The sequence below is a fragment of the Drosophila sulfurigaster genome, chromosome 3 (assembly GCF_023558435.1).
Source record: "Drosophila sulfurigaster albostrigata strain 15112-1811.04 chromosome 3, ASM2355843v2, whole genome shotgun sequence".
Taxonomy (NCBI): domain Eukaryota; kingdom Metazoa; phylum Arthropoda; class Insecta; order Diptera; family Drosophilidae; genus Drosophila; species Drosophila sulfurigaster.
The window spans coordinates 38,592,700-38,606,099 of NC_084883.1; the positions used below are offsets into that span (position 1 = coordinate 38,592,700).

The 13,400-nt window shown below is 35.4% G+C and overlaps 1 protein-coding gene across 1 annotated transcript in view; it reads right to left on the bottom strand.

Annotated features, from left to right (window-relative positions):
* LOC133843088 (eukaryotic translation initiation factor 5B) overlaps nucleotides 1–13,400 on the bottom strand; it is a 38,371-nt gene that overhangs the window by 3,302 nt on the left and 21,669 nt on the right. Inside the window, exon 8 of the mRNA XM_062276471.1 lies at nucleotides 1,859–2,020. Within this exon, the coding sequence (XP_062132455.1) occupies nucleotides 1,859–2,020 (162 nt within the window). The remainder of the gene's footprint in view (nucleotides 1–1,858; nucleotides 2,021–13,400) is intronic.

Genomic DNA, 13,400 nt, shown 5'->3' on the forward strand with positions numbered 1-13,400 from the left:
ATTAAGTTATTATCGATTCGCTTTTTGAGTAGAGAAAACTTTAACCTTCGCTTGACGTCAGCGTTTTTGAAGTAATTATGATTGTTAATCAAATGATGGCGCATTGTTGTCAAGCTCCCATCCACCTCCGCCTCCCCCTCCTCTCCACCACCTGCCTGGAGCGGAAGTTGCCAAAGACCTTTTAACGCGTCACTTATATAAAATTTGTTCGACTGGCCCCCACACAACACTCACTTAACTTGGCCATGTAATTTGATAAGCCAAAACAGCAAATGCGGGGAATTCTACTACTACGACGACGATATGGAATGGGAATGGGAATTGAAATTGGAAATGGCGCATTGCCAAAGTTTAAGTGCTCTCGGGACGACAAAATCGACGTCGTCGTCGTTGTCGTCGTCGAGTTGTTGTTATTAATGTGAATGTTTACCTGCTGCAGGTGCCACTTGGCGCAAAGAACGGAAATCAATAGCAATAACAACAGATTTGATTGCCTTACTTCAAGTTAAAACACCCAGTGAACAGCCATCAGCCAACAGCCAGCCCCAACACCTTATCTACAGCTTGTCAATTTAAATTGGCCAATTAATGTGCGGGCCATAACCACAACACCGAACAACCAACCAGCAACAACAACAACATTAGGTAGGTGTCTCGACTTGCAAAACAATGGTGAAAAAAAGAGCGGAAACTAGAAAGCATGTGTTGCCAAATGCGGCAATTAAACCCTCTTTTAGATTATTTCCACACAACAGTTTTATATTCGATTTTTCAATGCATTCGATTCTATTGTTTGTCTTTAAATCGAAATTGGGTGAGAAGTTGAATGGGTTTTATATGTAGTCTGAAGTGTTTTCATTTAAATAAAATACGACTTGAAAGGAAATATGAGTTATAGTGCCAAAATTAATTGAATTTCAATCAAAAAAATTTAAATTAATTTATTGAAAGAATGGAAGAGCTATTTGAGATAATTTACGAATGCTAAGTTCTTTACTAATTGCCTGTCATATTTACGTTTTATATAATTTGAAGTCATTTAATTCAAATAAAATGCACAGAAAAACTGAGATGGACTACAATTTATAGTAATATTCGCCGAACTTCCTTCAAGGAAGTAGTTCCTCATAACACGTATTTTCTTTATGATATGCTATTTTTTGAAACAATAGTAATGTTATTTGAGCTGCCTAATAAAAATCTTCATAATTTAATATTTTGTAATATAATGTTGTTGCTTAAGAAATTTTAGTTATATATAATTTAAGTTACAGATATCTGCAAATCTAATACGATTTTAGCTAATATTTAGATGTTTTATGTTGTTATTTTTTTGTACACATAACTAAAATAAATATGGAAAAACTCACATAAAGCTCAACACTCTATTTAAGTAACTTTTAAGCTTCATCCTAATGTTGCCTAAATTAACCTAAGCAATTTCTATAGTGTCAATATAATATTAAACTTAGTATAATAAAACGTAATGAATTTTGAAATTAAATGCCTAATTTGCTTATTGACAGTTTATTATCCTAATACAGATAACACAATATTTAATACGTTCTGAATATTAGTTCCCATCCCATACCAAACACTATTTTTCAATGAGTTTTATTTTTTTAATCTTTTTCTGAATTATGACTTTATTATAATATTCAGTATAAATATACCGAATATACCAGTATTATTAAATATTCAGTATAATATATAATTGGCATTCACTATATTTAATAGTGAAACTATTTAATTTATATACTAAAGAACACAATTCGATAACATGATATTCTTGAAATGTAATTCGTAGTCAATACAGTATTCCATTGATTATAAAATAATAAAATGCATTCAAACTTACCTTGCTGACGAGCATATCGTCGGCCTCGAAGTGACGGCCAAACATTTTGGGCGATTCTCCGGGAATCGGTTCTATTTTGATGCAAATCTCTTGGCCTTTGCGGGCGAATTCAATTTGCTTGTGATTCGATTCAATGGAGGTGACTATGCCAATGTCCACAAACTGCAAAACAAGAAAAGAAATAACAAAAATATAGATATCGAAATAGAAATAGAGTGTGAATAAATAGGCACTAAAGACGGCTGGCTTTGAATGGGATCATTAAATTGTAGCATGTGCAACAGATAAGACAACAAATACAAAAGTAATTGCAACAAACATGAAAAAAATGCCGAAATAGTTGAAGTAGAAATAGGAAAAAAAAATAAACTCGGGTTGGGTTCGGTTTACTTTGTTGGGCTTTAGTCAGACTTTTTGTTGTTGTTATCAATACACACATATATACACACACACACAGAGAGCCATCTGGAACACTTCCTTAACATTTGCCACTGATAAACGAGAGAGCTTGTGGGTGTTTTGGCTAAATGGGTGTTTACAGCGGGGTTAGATAACGCCCCCAAAGCGAAAACTATGCGACAACAACTGCTTGCCACACACACACACACACACACTCCAAAAAATAACACAATACAGCTATCGCTGGGCAAAGTCATTGAACCAAATTGTAATATGTTTGTTGTCGTAACTCGTTTGCACTCAACAACAACAACAACAGCAGCAGAAACAACAACGACAACAACAAATTAAACACAGGAAACTGTCGCCAAGCCAACGCTGCCAGCGACTGCGCTGCCAGCGTCGACTGCAACGGCAACGTTTCCTGTGGGCGCCCCAATGGCGGCCACCTCGCCTCCCCTTGCCCCCCCTACTCGCCCCCTCCATTCCCCCCTTTGGTTCGCCATTGCGTTCGCTTCGTTCGTATTTCATTCAAACCAAATAAATTATTGAAATTTTTTTCTTCTCTTTTTTCTGTTTTTGGCTTGTTGCTATCGGTGCAAATAGCTACAACACATTTACATACATAGGGAGACACACACACACACATACACTCATAGACACACACACACACATAGAAAACTTGTGGAGACTTGCGAGGGGCGCATTTGTCACCATTTCCTGTCGTTGATTACTCATACGCTCCGTTTTCAGTTTTTCAGTTTTTTTTGTTTTTTTGGTCTGTTCGTCGCATTTTTCATTAAATGTGTTAATTTATTTCCATTTCCACACACATGCTAAGCTCTATAGCCCATCGAAGGGTTAATGATTATATCATAATCAGCTTTTTGCTGCACGAGCTACGAGAGCAATATAACTAAAACTAGCAGTTTTTTTTTGTTCTTTTTTGATTATTAGTTTTGCGCTGCTCAACCAACAGTTTGCAATGTGTGTGTGTGCGTGTGTGTGTGCGTGTGTGTTTATGTGTGTGCTTGTATCAACGTTTATCTAAAAATATGATTTATATATTTTCTACAGACCGGATGTCGTCTATTTTCATACAAGAACAACAACAACAACAGCGACACAAAAATACGAGCAACCGACGCTCGCTGCCACAGCTTGTTTTATGTTTGCACAAAATCACAATTTATTAAACAATTTATGAGACGCACTCCGAATTGTTTGATAGATCATATTGAAGATTGTTTCCATACCACAAAGAGTAACGGAATTATTAAACTCTTTGATTTATTTGCTAGGTTTAAAGTGCTGTCAGATTGATTACAACAATGTGTCACCAAATTTCTTTAACTGATTTTACATTTTATTTATGTTATTTTTCGTATTTATATATGTTTTTTATAGTTATATAATGTTATATTTATGACTTGTATTTTAATCGTTTATCGAATTATAATTTAATAATCGTAAAACATCAGCGGTAATTGATTTGAATATTTTCTTAATTTTTTTAACTAATGATTGCAAGAATGTGTGTCTATTTATCTTTATCTGTCTTTACGTTTATTACTCCTTATTTATGTTGTGTTCGGAAATGTATTTTGAAAGTTTAATGAATAGAAAAAGATAATTTTATAATTGTATTCTCATTATTATTTTAGCTCATTATCGATTCATCGTTCAACCTTTCTTTCTCTCTACGTTCTTTGGCTGACTTTTACTTACTAAATATAATATAATAATAATATAACATACAATCTATATTAGAGTATATACTATATGTTATGTATGGTACATATTATTCATAATATAATAATACTATACACACTACAATTTTTATATTCCATTACACACAATTAGTGTTCTTCTTTCTCTATCTACACACAATTAATTATCTACTATTACATCAAATATAAATCTTAGAAATTACTAACTATTCTGTTCTGCACTTTCTCATTTCATTTTCTCAAGTTTTCTCCGTAATTTGATTCTATCAAGCGTAAGTAGAAAATAATTGCTAGATCACCAAGTTTTCTCATATTAATGAGGTAAAAAACCATAATTTCATTTCTCTTTCTCTGTCTGTCTGCCTCGTTGTCTTTGTTTCATTCTTTATCATGGTTGTGCTTTGTCTTTGAAGCTTAAACTGCAGTTGTCAGCAGGAAACACTAAATTAGCTGCCGGCTGAGAGAATTACGGCATTTCAACAAAAAAAAACACACACACACACATACACTCAATCAAATGTATGTTTGTGGAAAGGCAAATCAGAGTGCCAAAATTTGCGACATCCGTTGAGAAACAACCAAAAAAAAAAAAAAAAATACATTCGTGAAACACGCTTAGTTTTAGCTTTAATCGCATCGCTCAAGAACTTTGTCAATGTCATCAAGAATGAAGACAGCCAGAAGATAGAAACTGTTGTGATGACTGCGCAGCTGCAAAGCGCCAAACAGTAGCCAGTAAAAATATAAAAGAACAACAAACTATTCAATGGAAGCACTGCTGTTTGCCTTGGCCAATGCATTTCAAATGAATTCGAGACATCAGCAAACATCAGAGAGGGAGAAGAAAGCTAAAGCTGCCTACGTCATACAAAGGTGAGTGTTGACTCTGCTTTGCTTTTGGGCGTTGATTCGAGTGTTTGCCTGAAGCCCACACTGCGAACAAACACAACACAAATTTATGCTGGTCAGCGAAGGTTTTCCAATCTAATTAAGCTATCTCCCCCCACCAAAAAAAGAAGAAGATACATTTGTATCTGCACACACAACAATTGTCATTTCATTAGATGTCCAGCGAGTTCGTGGGATTCTCTCGACAATTGAGAATAGTTGGATCTGAAGCTGGAGCAGCTGCAGCGCATCTGCAACGCCTCGGCACTTGGCTGCCAACCTCTCCGAGGGCTGTCAACAGCATTAACAATGGCAACACAACACCTATTGAAGTCAGGCCAAGCTATCAGCCATATGTCTAGTCATGCTCATTAGCATCCGCTGTGAATGCAGCCGACGCCCACATGGCAGAGTCTACTCTACCTATATAGATACCTAAATAGAGCTCGCATCGTAGGTGGGGACAAAAGGCACAAAGGTCTCTTAGCTTGTCTCTCGTTTTTTATACCAGCTACCCAAAGGGTAGAAGGGTATGACAGGTTTGTGGCTGCCGGCAGAAGTTATTTAAGAAACGTCTACTGCAATGGGGTCTTAATTACTTCTGGTATATTTTGGAGACTACGGTATGTTTTGTACTCTGTGGTATATTTTGTATTCTATGGTATATTTTAGTGCACTAGGGTCTTAGATACTTTGACTGACAATCTAGTATATTTTGTATTCTATGGTAGACTTTGTACTCTGTGGTATATTTTTACCGCAACACTGACTTAGTTTCTTTGGATCACAATGTGGTATATTTTGTACTCTATGGTATATTTTGCACACTAAGGTATATTTTTGAATGTACTACTTTGCCGACATACCTTGGAATATTTTATACTTTGTGGTATATTTTGTACTCTACGGTATATTTTAAATATAGTACCATACCGGTAATGCCTTCAGTATATTTTCATTTGTATATATTTAGTATTTTTGGGTATATTAATTTGGTATATTTTTAGTAAATGTTTTTATTGAATTTAGGTAGCAGGTATCTCACAGTCGAACACACTCGGCTGTAGCTTTCTTACTTGATTTTTCTTTACTCTTTCACTCACAGGAAGTCAGTGGGATTCAAATTGAAGTATCAACTCAGGTGGGTGCTGCAAAGTGCCAACGGTGGCAAACAACAACAACAACAACACCAACAACAATGACAGCAGCAACTTTTCATTGATAACAACTTGGTCTCGGTTCTCCTTTTGGCCTGTTACATGTCTCTCACTCATATTTTTTTATCAAATCGGAAACACTTATAGATACATTTATCAAGGCATCGAAATACGCAAGTGCAAAACAATAATGAATGAACGCAACGCAACGCAGAAAAGCACACACAAAGCAATCATAAAGTGAACCCCATTTAGGCCCAGTCGATCAATTGTGATAAGAATCTTCTAGCAACTGCAAATACCTCTGATAAGCGCAATAACTAACAATCAACCAACCAACAATTGCAATTTCCCCCGCCTTGATTGTGATTGACCATCTGTTGTCCCGACTGATTGACTGACTGACTGACTGTCTGTCTGTCGCAATGACTGATTGAGCACACTCTAGGAAGTGATTAGGCCAAAAATGAAATATTTCAAGGTGATCGAGCTCATTTATCGTTCGTTAGTTCAATGGCATTCCCCCGACAATTGTAGTTCAAGGTCTAACCAAGTCTGTCAGAACATATTCCGAAATAAAGTATATGGCTTGCTACCAAAAACAAAAAACAAAAAAACAATACGCAAACAATGAATGAATATGATATAGAGCGTAGATAATTTCATTTATTACTTTTATTCATTTTATATTTAATTCTGTATTTACGTATTTTTGCATTCATTTTGTCACTTCATTCATTATTATTGGGATTACAGGTGGCAAAAAAAAAATTGATGGATATTTTTGTTGATTCAAATTTATTTTCGCGTAAATCACCCGCGATTGACACTGAAGCCTCTATTGTTTTTTCATTTTATTTTAAGAAATAATTTGAGTATCAAGGTTAAACATTTAAAGTGTATTAAATCAGTGTTTTTTGTTTGTCATCGATAGATAAGATGAAAGTAGGACAAAAAAAGTAAAGTAAAAGTACGCCTCAACAGAGTGCTGATAAATTTTGGTAAAATGTTGATTTTCCAAAAAATCGTTAGAATATGTATTTTTTTTGCAATCGAGGTACAAACAAAGGTTTATTGGAATATTTCATTTATGTAATCAAAGTGAAAAAGTATTATAGTATATATTATATTTCTGTAAGCAAAATACACAAAAATAGCATCATTAGGAATATTTATTTCGATTCATATAGTCACAAGAAAGAATCGTTAATATTTATCGACAAATAAATGCATTGAAGTTATAGTCTAAATATTAAATTTTTGCTATACACAAATTTATCCAAATTTTGGAAATTTATGAAACACATGTTTAAAAATATTTCATTCTCTTTGAAATATTTACTTTTTTTTAATAAAAACTGTTTTGTTTACTACGGAATATATACAGTTCTTAATCAATATCCAAAAATATATCCCTTTAACACTTGAAATATCAAATATAGATCTGTTCATTATTAGTACAGATTGTAGTAATGACTTTAAGCGTAAAATTTTCCAATAATTGGAATAATTATTCAACTATGATTACTCATTACTTTTTTAGACTATACGTTTCGTTATTCTAATGTCTGTCTCTACAAGCTGAGATCTCGCAAATGTTAAACGTAATCGTAATCATTTTCAATCAAACTCCAACACTTGTGTATTTCGGTTTCTGCATGACGCGTGGAAGTCGATTAATTGGCCACATGACAACCAAAAAACCAAAACCAAGAGACAAAAAAAAAGGAAAAAAAAAACCGGCCGGCCATGCGAGCAGCCTCAGCAGACAAACTGTCAGCCCTTTTTGGTTTATTGTTCTACTTTGAGAAAGACTCGTGGGCGTCGGCGTCGTCGGTTTGTGTTTGTTGCTATAGTTGTTTTATATTTCAGTTTTATTTTGTATATATATATATATTTTTTTGCAAGTTCTACGGGCTGCAGAATGCCAGACACGTACGATGGCGATGGCGAAGGCGACCCGCCTCATCATCTCTCGTTGCGATTAACAAACGTCAATTAAGTATATTTATTTTGGGAGCGCGTGTAACCAAAAACACAGCGCAACAAAAAAGAATGAAACGAGAAAGAGACAGAGACAGAAGAGAAATGCTTTGCTCCAACCGAAAATGCGATTTTCCGCCTTTTGTGCACATTCAGCATATCCGGCCAAGAAAACTGAAATGCGACGACTGAAATGTCGAAGAAGGCGACCAACTGACCAAGCGACCCACCAAACAAAACGACAGACGACGACGACGACGTCAATTCCAAGCCACAAAATGAAACAGAAACAGAGAAAAAAAATTATATGGCGAGTAATTTGCTAATTACGCTAATTTCTTTTGTTGTTGCTATTCATTTTCATAGTAAAATATACACACACACACATATGTGTACTGTGAGTATGTGTGTGTGTGTGTGGATATAGCTGCAAATACAGAGCAAAAGCAGACGCAGCTACAGATACAGATACAGACACAGATACAGATACAAGAGGAGGAAGACAGAGCGCAAAAAAAAAGCGCGTATCTAAGCGGATTTTATTATCTTATCGCGAGCCTGAATGACTTTCAGTCTCTTCACATATGCCAGTGTGTGTGTGTGTGTGTTGAGTGTGTGCGTTTTTTTTTTATGACTGTGCAAACTACACTCGAAACATGAAGCGCTCTAGGCGGTCGCCTAGCCAAACAACAGGAAATAAGCATTTTTATGAATGAAACGAGCGAGATACAGATACAGATACAATTGCAGCTACAGATACAGATACGAGATACAGATACACAGCACAGCTGTAGCAATAGACGAACACACAGCTCCACTTACAGTTTTACGTGCAAAATGTTTAGCTTAAGTGCAAATCCCAAAAAATCATTTCGTTCGAATATTTGTTTATTGTTTTTTTTTTCGCTTTTTTTTTTTGGCCGCGCACTTTATGATACACATACACACACATGTTTACATATGTATCGCGCTATCTATGTGATATGTGTGAATCTATTTCAAAACTTGTTTTTATAGTTTTCTATTAGCGTAGATTTCATTCATGGGCTCTTTGCTGTTTGTTGCCTCGCTTGCTGTTGGTTTTATGGTCTGTTTGCTCCATTTTACATTATACGCTTTTATTATTATGTATGTATATACGTATCTCCATATATATATTTTTTTAGATATGCGCCGCCGTTTTGCTGTTGTTGTTGTTTTAGCTGTGCTGCGCCCACACAACAACAAAAATTTCACCATTAAAATTAAATGTATTCAGTGATAAGCAGTCGTGAATTGCTTCAGCACCATTCATAACTTGGCACACACATGAAATTTCCCTTTACTTCCGGCCGCTAAGGGCAGAAGAAGAAGCAGCCAACACCTGCCCAGCCCTAAGAAATTCCTCCAGCCCCTAAGGTTATTTGCTGTCTGCACTTTATTCACTTCCGACTTGGACGAAGTGACGAGTGTGCTCGACTTTGAAATTCTCGCTACAGATTTGCAATAAAAGGAAAACAGTGCGGTATTATTTTTGAAATATTCCAAATTAATATACCGAAAAACTCTAAATTATATGAAAGGTTGTATATTACAGTATATTTAATATACCAGTATAGCACTATACACAAAATATATCATGGAGAACAAAATATACCAACATATAATTTAGACTAGTAGTAGTAGTAGGTTAGTATACTTCATTCATATTCAAAATATACCACAATGTACAAAATATACCAAAATATAATGTAGCCTAAATTATATCTTGAACAACTTTCAAGATATTTTCTTCTGATTGTATTAGATTTTTCATTTTGCCTGTTTCATTTATTTACGCTTTGCCAATAAGTTATAATACCCTTCTACCCGTACAAATAGCGAGTATAATGAACGATAGAGAGAGACCTTCAAGTGTTTTACTTAAATTTGGAGCGGTTACCTCATTTTCCTATCTTTCATTCACAGACACACTCATTCATTCATTCATTTATTCATACTACACACATTCTTTCTTCGTCTACGTGCGGAAGCATTCACATCCGTTCTGCCGCCTGGCCTGCTTCCGTTCTAAGGCAGTTGTTGTTGTTGTTGTTGTTGCTGCCCCGCTGTTGCTGCCTCAAATTGCAGCCCGCATCTGCTGCTTGTGCTGCTAAAATCCGCTTCCGCAACGCCTCAGCTGCAACTTCTTTTCCATTTAATTACTTCTTCCGATTCTTAGCGATGTTTCTACCGCCTTTCAATTGTTGTTGTCACTTCCATTGTTCCCGCTTAACGCTCTACTCAAATTGCGCCTTTGTCGCACACGTCTCGTATTCATAACAATCCCCCTTAGCAAATGCAACGAAGCAAATTTAAGAACGTAGAAAATAAGAATGTTTTTCGGATTGAACTGATACGATTAGGGGAAGAAACCAAGAATACTACACAGAAAATATCTGTACTAAGCAGGAAAATCTTCATTTAAATATAATCTGTTGACAATGAAAAATATATTTGACTTTATTTTATAAATATTTAAAAAGTAATATTTTTTTTTTTATAATCTGTATTTATTTATTTTTATATAAGTCATTTTGAATTATTTTGTAATGTTTTAGCAAAAAAGAATTATGATTCATTTATCTATTAAAAATGTTTATTGAAAATGAGTTGCCTTTATAGTTTTCCTACAGTATTATTTTCTTTTTATATTTATTCAATAATTATTTTATTATTTTCAATAATTTTTAAGTAATTCACAAAGAAATATTTCCTCTTTGAATTACATAATATATTTATAATTACATTTCTGAATTTGTAATTGCTTTACAAGAAATTATAATCCTTCGATCAGTAAATAATGGTATTATTTTAATTTAATACTTTATTATTATTTTATGCAATTATCATTTATATTCTAAATTTTAAAATTTTGAGCCAAGCATTCTATACAAAATGAAATTTTTTCCTCTTTACTTAAGTTTTGTCACTCTTCTCCCTTTGTTCATTCTTCCCTGCATTATGACTTCAAAATAATCTCGACTTTAGTTCTACTTAAATGGCGTATGAATGTAGTTTATAAATAGCCGTTGGTTGGTTGCATTCGCTTACCACATTCCCAGGCCAAAAAAGTTACTAAGGCGGCGAACGGAAGTCAAACGCCCATGTGGTCTTCTTAGCAATGCAGAGAAGCGTATCAAAATCTTTGCTTGAAATGCGATGGCACAAAACGCGCATATAACTGAAGTACAAGAGATCCCCTATATATGTATATATAGTATATAGAGGGGAGACGCCCTTTCACAATGGGCCAAGCGCGAAAAGGGAAAAGTGCGAGGCAGTCAATGTAGTCAACGTACTCGCACTCGTAGGTAATCAAACCATGCCAGGCCCGGCGGCATTTAATTAACGAAACGAAAAGAAAAAAACCGGCAGCACATTGAAAACAACAAAAAAACAAAAAGCTTTCATTTCCGGTCGAACAGCACTTGTGCAGACAACAACAACGACAGCAACGAGTCGCTGGGTATCAGCAGAGAGCGCCAACAGCAATAACACAACTCGAGGCATGAATGAAATTATTAAAAGATATCGATCGCCTCGGTGCGATCTTGCCACAAGTGGCAAGCAAGAAACAAGTGGCCAGCAGCACAGGAGCTTGCTCAACGGGTAGCACATCAACCAACATAAAAAAAAAAAACAACCTACAAGATACAGATACTACATCTCAAGCAACGAGAAACTGCTTCACGTCTGAATTAACAAAACTTTGTTCGATTCGCTTTCTTTGAGGTTTGTTGTTTTTTTTCAGCCTTGCTTTTGGTTTTTGATTTCGTTGCTGTTACTTTTTCAGAGCTTGCTTCAGAAGTCAGAGCAGACTATTTAGCATTGACTACATAGCTAGGCATCCACTCAGTGTGGATATATAAATTACTTATAGTAGACACTCACTCGCACTCGCACTCGCACTCATTCATTCGCATTCATTCATTCGCACGCAGCCAGCATATGCCAAGTGATTGTCGGATTTGGCGCTGAGCAACGCCTCCAACTTCCGTTCGCTGTTTAGCTCGACTTTTAAATGCAGCCAGCGTAGAAAATGAAAGATACTCCCCACCGAAGCCGAAGCCCAAACCTAAGAGACGGTGTCGCCCCGTTTTAGATACCCTTGCCGATATATGGGCATATCAATTTCATTGCTGCCCTTGTTGGGCAACTGTGCTGTTTCCAAAAGGAAGTGTTCGGCCAAGTGTTGTAAACATTTTTACGACCGAGATATGCCATCTAAGCGAAGCATAGAATATCAATCGACAGAGCATTATGTGATCGTTAAAGAGTATACACATTTTTATAGTATTTAAAATGCAGTCTTGTAGATCGAAGCCAAGATCTTAAAAGCAGATGACTTCCTGTGATTCAAGTGCATAAAAGGAATTAGGCTGAAATTTATTTTATAGTTCTACCATTATAATAAAGTTGCAGAGCGTACTTAAATGAAAGATCCATACTATATATTATAATAATAATCAGAGAGTCCGTAAAGCCAAAAACATAACCCTAAAAATCTCTCATAATCAATGCTAAATAGCTTTCGCCATATCCGTCTAATATCTGCAAAAACGAATCTTAAGAAATTTGGAATAATTTCCCTAGTCAATGGCAATTTGTCATTGATAAAACAGAGCTACCAAAAAAATAATAGTTTTGTTTACTGAAACATCAATTAGAAGCACATAATTTCAGCATGCGCTTAAAAACTTTATTGACATCTTAATAGATTGCTAATTTATCAAGTTATCAAAAAAACTTCTTCAGCTCAAAACGTGATTGAGAAATCAATGAAATTATGAATGATCCAAGCGAAAAGTGATTGATAACTAAATCGAAAACTATAATAAAGTAGTGCCTAAAGCAATCACTTCTTTTAGGCATGTAATAAAAACCAAAACGAATCAATATCTTTACATACCCTAAACATATCGAAATTAAGCCCAAACATATTGACCCTTATTAGCCCCAAAGGCAACTGCTGTTGTCTCAAATTACATTACACACACTTTTGACACTTTGCAGTCTGGGCAAAGAGCAATTGACCTAGGGTTAAGGTTAAGGGTTGAAGCACGCGCAACGAGTGAGCCAAATTGTGACCAACGTCGGTCATCGATCGTGTAAGATCCACAAAAAAAAAAACGAAGGAAAAGGAAGTGGTTTTTAAAGCACTGGAGAACAGTTGGTCAAATTGCGTATGAGAACGGAAGTTTTGGCATACAACGAAACAATTACAGCGGCGCTGAAACAAAGGGCGAGGCTACAAATTTCAAGCTTCAAGCAACCAAGTGGTCAAGTCTCGCTCTCTCTCTCTCTGTCATTACAGATTTAATTATATAATTAATAAAGGCAATCAATGGCAATGGCAATGGCAGT